Source organism: Astyanax mexicanus, chromosome 25 (genome assembly GCF_023375975.1).
Source record: "Astyanax mexicanus isolate ESR-SI-001 chromosome 25, AstMex3_surface, whole genome shotgun sequence".
Lineage (NCBI taxonomy): Eukaryota > Metazoa > Chordata > Actinopteri > Characiformes > Acestrorhamphidae > Astyanax > Astyanax mexicanus.
The window spans coordinates 13,902,173-13,913,408 of NC_064432.1; the positions used below are offsets into that span (position 1 = coordinate 13,902,173).

The 11,236-nt window shown below is 37.6% G+C and overlaps 2 protein-coding genes and 1 long non-coding RNA gene across 14 annotated transcripts in view; 2 read left to right on the plus strand and 1 right to left on the minus strand.

Annotated features, from left to right (window-relative positions):
- Positions 1–5,655, plus strand: part of tmem154 (transmembrane protein 154) — a 30,097-nt gene extending 24,442 nt beyond the window's left edge. For 2 of the 4 annotated variants that reach the window (XM_022667210.2, XM_022667212.2), the window contains 2 exons: positions 808–864; positions 2,368–2,467. In XM_022667210.2, the coding sequence (XP_022522931.2) occupies positions 808–854 (47 nt within the window). In that variant the 3' untranslated portion in view covers positions 855–864; positions 2,368–2,467. Of the gene's footprint in view, positions 1–807; positions 865–2,367; positions 2,468–4,006; positions 4,064–5,566 lie in introns of those variants that run through there. The other 2 variants (XM_049472479.1, XM_049472480.1) reach the window with 2 other exon arrangements.
- On the minus strand, positions 2,595–6,390 carry LOC125787787 (uncharacterized). 5 transcript variants are annotated; one of them, XR_007429545.1, is made up of 9 exons: positions 6,322–6,390; positions 6,222–6,281; positions 6,132–6,191; positions 5,922–6,041; positions 5,602–5,691; positions 2,983–3,052; positions 2,813–2,882; positions 2,703–2,742; positions 2,595–2,672 (listed from the first exon to the last, which is right to left on the minus strand). It is a non-coding gene; the product is annotated as an uncharacterized LOC125787787 (long non-coding RNA). The 5 variants fall into 5 exon arrangements; XR_007429544.1 differs by lacking the exon at positions 5,922–6,041 and having other exon boundaries at positions 5,602–5,681; positions 6,142–6,281; XR_007429543.1 differs by lacking the exons at positions 5,922–6,041; positions 6,222–6,281; positions 6,322–6,390 and adding an exon at positions 5,802–5,891 and having other exon boundaries at positions 5,602–5,681; positions 6,132–6,214.
- A 1,813-nt stretch (positions 6,391–8,203) lies between these two features.
- tasp1 (taspase, threonine aspartase, 1) overlaps positions 8,204–11,236 on the plus strand; it is a 31,896-nt gene continuing 28,863 nt past the window's right edge. For 3 of the 5 annotated variants that reach the window (XM_049472472.1, XM_049472475.1, XM_049472476.1), the window contains exons 1-2: positions 8,204–8,633; positions 10,787–10,876. The gene's annotated coding sequence lies outside the window, so the exon portion shown is untranslated. Of the gene's footprint in view, positions 8,634–9,762; positions 10,877–11,236 lie in introns of those variants that run through there. The other 2 variants (XM_049472473.1, XM_049472474.1) reach the window with 2 other exon arrangements.

An 11,236-nucleotide genomic window follows, 5' to 3' on the forward strand; every position in this document is an offset into this window, starting at 1 on the left:
TTATATTTGGCCAAGATTGGGGTTGGAGTTGGACCTTAGGGACCGTAGGCGAATTAACAAACAAAATGAGTAATGAATAAATTAGTTTAAGTTTATCAAAATGTGACTTTGTGATGTTAAAACAACGATACCTTACAAAGAAATGTGCACATATGTTTTACCGTTAGTTTGACATCACAAGTTTACATTTTGAGAAAGTTAATTAGAGTCATGTTTTCCTCTTTTTGGCTGGTATTTTTCCTACGGTCCCTAAAGTGCTGCTCAGCGCTGAAGAAGTGCAGCAAGACTTCACCTCAGATTTCATTCTTGGTCAAATATAATTCTATACAAGTTAATTTTAGTAACATAAAATTTAGATCAGTAAATCTAAAATTAGCTGAGTTCAATTTTACAACTAACCACAACCAGGCCTGATTACTGCCAGACCTGTAGAATCAAGAAATAATTTAAATAGAATAAAAAATAGATCTAGTTAAAGTCTTTGATATTAAAGTTTGTTCCTTAATCTGAAAAAATATAAGTACAAAAAAACTGTATGGGCAAATACTTAGGGTTTCAGGCTCCTGTTCCATACTAGATCACAATCTGTGTGGATTCACATTGTCCTGATGATTGCGCTTTAGGAGAACCTTATCACCATATCATAATGGTGATTAATGGAGGTGGCACCATTGTGTCACAAACACCTCATTCTTAATACATTACAGTAGTCTATTCTGACAGTGTGTTTATTAGTAAAACAAAATGTAACTTAATTGTAATTTTCTGACTGGAATTAATTTGGTTTGATTTTTTTTTTGTCTGCAGACGACGGCATTAGCATGGACTCTAAACAAAAGCAGCAGTTTTCATGAACACATTTCTGTGAGTATATTGATAAATAAACTGAGCTCATTCTTTCACTACTGTTTTACACACCTGCTGCCATGGATTGGATTGGAAGACCTTATTCAGTAACATAGTGTATTTTGCTGATAATGTTTTAAGATTAGTGGCTTTATGTGGTTTTAATGCTCTTTAAAGTATGTACAGCCGTGTAATATTAATTCGTTAAGCTGTTGACTCAATTCAGATCACCAAACACATTGCTGTAAGATCCAGTTATGTCAGTAACGTGTTAGTTATTTGTTATGATACTACAGTTCGTTCCGACCCTGCAATCTGATTGGCTGAGAGGTGTTCTATGAGTGCCATTATCAGCCAGTAATGCACTGTAACCGAAGCTCTCCATGTATTACTCCGCCACATACAGGTAACCTAGCAACGATGCAGCGCTTACAAGCCAAACAGCGCAGCTACAAACAGGGCAGCAATGGAATTATTTTAACTGGCGGAGTTTTTATAACCAAACAGGTCCTGTTTTCTCCTCCTCTTTAACTCTTTAAAATCTTTCAGTGAACAGCAAAAATGGAACTGTGGTATAATCATAATAATACACTCAAGGTTTAGGTTCAGATAAAGGTTCTTTTTCAAGTCATTCTGCGCTACTTTTTTTGTCATTTTCCTTAGGAAAAAGGTATTGTAGCTTCAATCTGAACATTATAAAAAGTCATCGCTTTATTGCTGAAACTTACAATAGTTGCTGTCGGTGACAATAAAATGATAAATATGACAGTATCAAGATTGGTTGTTCATTCTGTGCTGCGCCAAATTGCTACCTAGCTTCAAAAACACAACGTCAAATTTGAACAAGAAGCAAAGGTTGAGGAAAGCTTCCAATAACGTGAGTTTCGACTAAAGTGTTATGTTGAAGCGGCAGTAACTTAAAAGTAACTTAAACTACGTTACTAAGTCACTTTTTAAAGGGCTAATCAATAAGCAGTAATCAAATATTTTTATCAAAATAAATGTCTTTTTCGACCCTCATTTACAATGGTTCCAAGCATGTACAACATCAAAGGGATTAAAAACATTTAATAACAAATTAGAAATAATAAGGAATAAAATAGTAACAAAATAAATGAATAAATAAAATAAGAACTCATTTTAAATCAACATTTACTATATATAAATAAAATATATTCTAAAAAATTCTAAAATACCATAAAAAACAAATTGACACATAAAAAGTAAAAATGTATAAAACATAAAATAAGTAAAAAGATAATAGTAAAAGTAAAGTAAAATGTTAAGAATGACAAGAAATGATAAAATGAACAATAGAACTAAGAACAAGAATTAAAATAAAAAACATTCGAATAAAAAATAAAAGCAATAATAAATAAATACAAATAAATTAAAAAATAAAATAAGAAAAAGATAAACTAATAAAAAATATATTTTAAAACAATCACTATGCCATCAAGCTGCTCAGCAAACACATTATTTCTTAAACAGAATGAATAATAAATATTGCTCCTCATACAGGAGACCTCCACCAACCTCCACCAATCTCCACCAACCTCCACCAACCTCCACCCACCTCCACCAACCTCCACCCACCTCCACCCACCTCCACCAACCTCCACCAACTTCCACCCACCTCCACCCACCTCCACCAACCTCCACCCACCTCCAACAACCTCCACCAACCTCCACCCACCTCCACCCACCTCCACCCACCTCCACCAACCTCCACCAATCTCCACCAACCTCCACCAACCTCCACCAACCTCCACCCACCTCCACCAACCTCCACCAACCTCCACCAACCTCCACCCACCTCCACCAACCTCCACCAACTTCCACCCACCTCCACCGACCTCCACCAACCTCCACCAGTCTCCACCGACCTCCACCCACCTCCACCAGCCTCCACCGACCTCCACCCACCTCCACCAGCCTCCACCGACCTCCACCGACCTCCACCAACCTCCACCGACCTCCACCGACCTCCACCAACCTCCACCAGCCTCCACCCACCTCCACCAACCTCCACCCACCTCCACCCACCTCCACCAGCCTCCTCCGACCTCCACCAGTCTCCACCAACCTCCACCAACCTCCACCAACTTCCACCCACCTCCACCCACCTCCACCAACCTCCACCCACCTCCACCAACCTCCACCAGTCTCCACCAACCTCCACCCACCTCCACCAACCTCCACCGACCTGAGCGCCGGCAGCTTGATGGCAAAGCATGAGCAGGGGGTTCGAACCTGCGACCTCCTGCTCATAGTGGCAGCGCTTTAAACCGCTGGACCACTCGGCGCCCCCCTGAAATTAGCTTTTATTAGACTAATCTTAACTTTTATATGATTATATTTGGCCAAGATTGGGGTTGGAGTTGGACCTTAGGGACCGTAGGCGAATTAACAAACAAAATGAGTAATGAATAAATTAGTTTAAGTTTATCAAAATGTGACTTTGTGATGTTAAAACAACGATACCTTACAAAGAAATGTGCACATATGTTTTACCGTTAGTTTGACATCACAAGTTTACATTTTGAGAAAGTTAATTAGAGTCATGTTTTCCTCTTTTTGGCTGGTATTTTTCCTACGGTCCCTAAAGTGCTGCTCAGCGCTGAAGAAGTGCAGCAAGACTTCACCTCAGATTTCATTCTTGGTCAAATATAATTCTATACAAGTTAATTTTAGTAACATAAAATTTAGATCAGTAAATCTAAAATTAGCTGAGTTCAATTTTACAACTAACCACAACCAGGCCTGATTACTGCCAGACCTGTAGAATCAAGAAATAATTTAAATAGAATAAAAAATAGATCTAGTTAAAGTCTTTGATATTAAAGTTTGTTCCTTAATCTGAAAAAATATAAGTACAAAAAAACTGTATGGGCAAATACTTAGGGTTTCAGGCTCCTGTTCCATACTAGATCACAATCTGTGTGGATTCACATTGTCCTGATGATTGCGCTTTAGGAGAACCTTATCACCATATCATAATGGTGATTAATGGAGGTGGCACCATTGTGTCACAAACACCTCATTCTTAATACATTACAGTAGTCTATTCTGACAGTGTGTTTATTAGTAAAACAAAATGTAACTTAATTGTAATTTTCTGACTGGAATTAATTTGGTTTGATTTTTTTTTTGTCTGCAGACGACGGCATTAGCATGGACTCTAAACAAAAGCAGCAGTTTTCATGAACACATTTCTGTGAGTATATTGATAAATAAACTGAGCTCATTCTTTCACTACTGTTTTACACACCTGCTGCCATGGATTGGATTGGAAGACCTTATTCAGTAACATAGTGTATTTTGCTGATAATGTTTTAAGATTAGTGGCTTTATGTGGTTTTAATGCTCTTTAAAGTATGTACAGCCGTGTAATATTAATTCGTTAAGCTGTTGACTCAATTCAGATCACCAAACACATTGCTGTAAGATCCAGTTATGTCAGTAACGTGTTAGTTATTTGTTATGATACTACAGTTCGTTCCGACCCTGCAATCTGATTGGCTGAGAGGTGTTCTATGAGTGCCATTATCAGCCAGTAATGCACTGTAACCGAAGCTCTCCATGTATTACTCCGCCACATACAGGTAACCTAGCAACGATGCAGCGCTTACAAGCCAAACAGCGCAGCTACAAACAGGGCAGCAATGGAATTATTTTAACTGGCGGAGTTTTTATAACCAAACAGGTCCTGTTTTCTCCTCCTCTTTAACTCTTTAAAATCTTTCAGTGAACAGCAAAAATGGAACTGTGGTATAATCATAATAATACACTCAAGGTTTAGGTTCAGATAAAGGTTCTTTTTCAAGTCATTCTGCGCTACTTTTTTTGTCATTTTCCTTAGGAAAAAGGTATTGTAGCTTCAATCTGAACATTATAAAAAGTCATCGCTTTATTGCTGAAACTTACAATAGTTGCTGTCGGTGACAATAAAATGATAAATATGACAGTATCAAGATTGGTTGTTCATTCTGTGCTGCGCCAAATTGCTACCTAGCTTCAAAAACACAACGTCAAATTTGAACAAGAAGCAAAGGTTGAGGAAAGCTTCCAATAACGTGAGTTTCGACTAAAGTGTTATGTTGAAGCGGCAGTAACTTAAAAGTAACTTAAACTACGTTACTAAGTCACTTTTTAAAGGGCTAATCAATAAGCAGTAATCAAATATTTTTATCAAAATAAATGTCTTTTTCGACCCTCATTTACAATGGTTCCAAGCATGTACAACATCAAAGGGATTAAAAACATTTAATAACAAATTAGAAATAATAAGGAATAAAATAGTAACAAAATAAATGAATAAATAAAATAAGAACTCATTTTAAATCAACATTTACTATATATAAATAAAATATATTCTAAAAAATTCTAAAATACCATAAAAAACAAATTGACACATAAAAAGTAAAAATGTATAAAACATAAAATAAGTAAAAAGATAATAGTAAAAGTAAAGTAAAATGTTAAGAATGACAAGAAATGATAAAATGAACAATAGAACTAAGAACAAGAATTAAAATAAAAAACATTCGAATAAAAAATAAAAGCAATAATAAATAAATACAAATAAATTAAAAAATAAAATAAGAAAAAGATAAACTAATAAAAAATATATTTTAAAACAATCACTATGCCATCAAGCTGCTCAGCAAACACATTATTTCTTAAACAGAATGAATAATAAATATTGCTCCTCATACAGGAGACCTCCACCAACCTCCACCAATCTCCACCAACCTCCACCAACCTCCACCCACCTCCACCAACCTCCACCCACCTCCACCCACCTCCACCAACCTCCACCAACTTCCACCCACCTCCACCCACCTCCACCAACCTCCACCCACCTCCAACAACCTCCACCAACCTCCACCCACCTCCACCCACCTCCACCCACCTCCACCAACCTCCACCAATCTCCACCAACCTCCACCAACCTCCACCAACCTCCACCCACCTCCACCAACCTCCACCAACCTCCACCAACCTCCACCCACCTCCACCAACCTCCACCAACTTCCACCCACCTCCACCAACCTCCACCAACCTCCACCAACCTCCACCAACCTCCACCAGTCTCCACCAACCTCCACCCACCTCCACCAGCCTCCACCGACCTCCACCGACCTCCACCAACCTCCACCAGCCTCCACCCACCTCCACCAACCTCCACCCACCTCCACCCACCTCCACCAGCCTCCTCCGACCTCCACCAGTCTCCACCAACCTCCACCAACCTCCACCAACTTCCACCCACCTCCACCAACCTCCACCCACCTCCACCAACCTCCACCAGTCTCCACCAACCTCCACCCACCTCCACCAACCTCCACCGACCTCCACCAGCCTCCACCGACCTCCACCCACCTCCACCAACCTCCACCCACCTCCACCCACCTCCACCAGCCTCCACCGACCTCCACCAACCTCCACCAGCCTCCACCAGCCTCCACCGACCTCCACCAGCCTCAGCTCCTCCTAGGTGTGCCTTCAGATTGAGCTGCTGAGGAACGAGAAAACCATTCTCTCCATTCCAAGGAGATGAAAAGCACTACATGCACTTCCATTCATTTCAGGGTGTTTTAAACTATAAAATGATAATTAAAGTATTTCAGAGTTGTTTTCAGTTACATCAGGACTCATGTTTTCTTCTGTAACCAATAGACTTTCTTTCTTTAATCCACAATCTTAACAATCTCTTCATACCTTCATTTGTTTTAAATGTTCCCCAACAATGAAAAGAACGATGTGATACACCGTGGAAAATTATTCTTCATAATGTTCAATATTGAGTTTTTAAATGGTTATTTTTTTTCTTTAAGTGTATATTTATTTTACACACCTGTACACACCTGTAAAACAAGTCATAAATAAAATGATTTGTCATTTTATCTGCCAAGCTTTGATCATCCCAAACAGCTCTGTTCCATCAATCCATCATCCAAAAATGTTTCTACAAACCTACCATGACCATGACCCACCCAAACTGACAGATCCAGCAAGGAGAGCACTGATCAGAGAAGCAGCCGAGAGACCCATGATCACTCTGGAGGAGCTGCAGAGATACACAGCTCAGGTGTATCAGGAGAATCTGTCCACAGGACAAATAAAAGTCCTGCTCTCCACAAATCTGATCTTTATGGAAGAATGGAAGAAGAAAACCATTGTTGAAAGAAAGATGTAAGAAGTGCTGTTTGCAGTTTGTAGCTACAAGTCATGTAGGAACACAGTAAACAGTAAAAAGCTCTATGTGAGGTGCGGAAAAGTAAACAAAAAAATATTAATACCTAATTGAAAGGCTTTACTGCTTGAAAATATTTAGACCTATATCAGTTTTCTTTTTTTTTTGTATATCCAGGCTAAGTAGTTAGTTAACTATTTTTAATTTAATTAATATTATTATATTATATATTAATATGTACTATTTTATTGTGGGCTCGCGGGCTCCCTCTATCGGTGGTTCGCAGTTATTCTCTATGCTGATATAAATTGACTTAAAAAATTTAATCGGATTAATCACATCAAAACTCTGTTAATAATTGCACGTGTTCACCTTCTTAAGACTTAAAGCTTTTAATAGTAATTATTTAAATGCAAATAAAATGATAAGTGTTGACAACTTTTAATGAGATGCGGATTTCATTTTCCAGCAGGACTTGGCACACTGCCCACGCTGCCAAAAGTATCAATTGGTCTTATATATAATAATCTACTTTTCTGAGATTTTTGGGTTTTCATTGGCTGTAAGACATAATCATCAACAATAAAATAAATAAACGCTTAAAATAGATCACTCTGTGTTTAATACATCGATATAATATATAGATGTATTCCAAAATGAATTACTGTAATAAAGTAACTTTTCAATTATATTATATTATTCTATTCTATTCTATTCTATTAGTATATGATACTATACTATACTTTTTAGGTAGTTTATTTAGATTCAAATAACATTCAAACTTTTTGTGGTTTAACCAGGAGTGGCATAAAGTTATCCAAAAGCAGTGTGTAAGACTGGTGGAGGAGAACATGCCAAGATGCATACAAACTGTGATTAAAAACCATGGTTATTGCACCAAATATTGATTTCTAAAATATTCTAAAATATTGAACTCTTAAAACTTTATGAAAATGAACTTGTTTTCTTTGCATTATTTGAGGTCTGAAAGCTTTGCATCTTTTTTGTTATTTCAGCCATTTCTCATTTTCTGCAAATAAAAGCTCTAAATTACAATAATATTATTTGGAATTTGGGAGAAATGTTGTCTGTAGTTTATAGAATAAAATAACAATGTTCATTTTACTCAAACATAAACCTATAAATAACAAAATTTAAAAATCTCTTTTGCGCTCTTTTCGTTTTTTCCAGTGCTGTATATACGTGATCGGCGCATGCGCAGTGTCGTTAAGAAGCACTTTTCGACGGGTAGCACATTTCGGTGGAACACCGGGCTGTGGGTTTAAACGCTTATAAGTGGAGTTTTAAAGGTTTAAACGTGATTTATTCGATACTGCGTTATTTACGCGGCTCTGTTTTGAGATCATGAGGAATAATAAAGGTTTATAAAATGTGATTTAGGTGAATAAAGCGGGTTTTTCTGAGGTAAAGCCGCGGTTCTCCGCTCCGGGCCGGCAGGCGGCAGGAGGGGGATGTGGAGCTGCGGGGTTCTGGGTCTGAAGGAAAAGTACAGGTAGAGGAGGAGCGGCGGCGCGAGCTCAGATTATCACCTTTATCCAGGTGTTTATTCAGCACGTGCGCAGCGCAGGTACGTGTTTAATCTCTATATAACCCGTCTATAGCCGCGGCTCTGCTGCACGAGCTCAGAGACTGGGGTTAATAACAGTTACAGATCCGGATCTGTCCCTCCTGAGCTCCTCTCTTCTCTCTATTCATTTATTCTTTCTATTCTCTCTATTATTCTCTCTATTTATTTATTCTCTCTATTATTTCACTCTTTATTCAGTTATTCTGCAGATATAAATCACTGCTGGATCGGGAGCAGATCACTGCAGGACTCTCCTCCTCACCCACTGCTAATATTATTGTTTTATTATTTTATTATTATTTTATTATTCATATATTATTAATACAATCTAAATTAATACTGAGGAAACCAAAATTATCTGTCTCTTATTATGGGAGCTGTTTCTGAGGTTAATCACTCTTGCTCTTCCTTTCCTTCTGATGAGTGCCAGTTTTATCATTAGCCCTATCCGGACGGGATTAGTTTCTCAGGGGGACTTCTGTGAAAAATATTTCACATTCTACTCAGAGATGTGCGTCCAGACGCAACTTAAATTACCGGAGGAACACGGAGTTCAGAGAAAAACACAACAGCAATTGAAAAAACAGGATGACCAGTGAGTTTTTAAGCTTTCTCGGTCACATGACATCAGGTTCAGTAGCTCCTCCATTTCCACTTGCTGTTGTGTTTTTACATGGATCTCCGTGGAAACGCTTGCCCAAAATGTAATTATGGTGCACGGCAGTGGACAAATAGCTATTTTATTAAACGCAAGGAGACAAAACCGGAGGACCACAGAGTTCAGAGAAAAACAGTAGATAATTCAACCTGTAATTTTCTCAGAGGACGTCTGAGAAAAACACATACACAAATAAAATCACAGAGGATAAAAAACTCCCCATAAAAGAGAAAATTACCCCAGAACCTCCTGAGAAACTAATCTCATCCGTAGAGGGCTATTATAATATTTTTGATGTTCTTTATGGTGACTGCACTTAAGGATACTTTTAAAGTTCTTAAAATTCTTCTTTTTGAATTGACTGACCTTCATTGTTTTACTTAGTTGAGTAATTTTTGCTAATATGGATTAGAACAGCGATTCTCAACTGGTGTGCCCCACAGTTTTTATGGTAGTATCACTAAAATTAGGTTTGGTTTTTAAAGCGATACATTGTACGCTTTTAGTACAGTCGATGTTTAAAAGCTTTAATGGAAGTAAATCCATTCAAAATTAAACAAATATCCAGGCTGAGTGGTTAGTAACTATTTTTGTTTTTTATTGTTTAAAAAAACCAGTTATCAACACCTTAGCAACCACTTGGAATTACCACCGATATGATAGCAATCACCTAGCATCAGTTTAGCAAAACCTAAGCAAGCACCTGGAATTCCGTGGCAACGACTTAACAACACCTTAACAACCACTTGGTAAACCATTGCAACACCATGGCACCCACTTAGCAATGACCTAGGACTCCATAGCAACCATGTATCAAGGACTTTGTACGCTGCTCTATTAGCCATAGTTTAGACAAATGTTTTGGACTTTAGATTTTAGCCAAAAGTTTTTGTACTTTAGCTTTGAGTCAAAGGTTTTTGGAGACTTCTGTTTCATACTAAATTTTTAGCATTCCAATATTTTAGCCAAAATGTTTTGGACTTTAGCATTGATCCAAAGTACCAGATGTTTTTGTACTTTAGCTTTTAGCCAAATCTTTTTGGACTTTAGAATTTAACCAAATGTTTTGTACATTTTTCACATACCGCCATACTGCTAGAGGTGCTGCAGAGCGCTGTGTAGAACAGCACCCCCAAAGAAGCAGATCGTCGTTGTCCTATGAAAAACACATATCTCCTTTTTGTTGATTTTTATTTTACTACACAATTCGAACAGACAAACGGTCCATTACACTGTGCCAAAATTTCTTAATGAACAGACCAATAGAAACTCTTCAAAATGACGGGAAATAAACTCTTTTTACATTGACTTTCATTGAAAGTTTACAAAGTCTTTGTAAGCTCCTGCTGCTGTTACTCACTTTAAGAGTGTTTTTATCTAAATAAATTAGAAAAACAAAAGCAAACAGCTATTTTTCACTCAGAAGGAATTGAAGAGATAAATGGAAATACGCAATTGATGCACAGCTCTGAGAAAAGTTCCTCTTGTCCCCCAGACGAACCCAGAATCAGTACTGTATAAAGAATCATTTATTGAGGACAAGAGATAAAACTCCCTAAAACTTGAGGTGCAGAAAGGCTTTAAGGTAAGTAACTATAGCCCTTTTAAATATATTAATACTGTAGCTTGAGGGATATTTTTATTGCACACTGAACTGAATGTAATTGTTAACTGGATAAAAAAGGAAATTGTGGCTGATTTAGTACTGTAATGCCTCTAATGCAGGGGTGTCCAAACTTTGTTGGGGGCCAGAAGGAGTCACGGGCCACAGACTCTGTAATAAAACAAATAATGAATCATACCACTTTAAATAATACTTTTTTCCTGATTATTTCATTTACACACCATTTTACTTGACTGACTATCTTTATCTTTGACAGTGTTGTGTAAACTAAGATTTTTCAAACTGATGTTAAATTTCATGATGTCTCTTAATATTAAACTC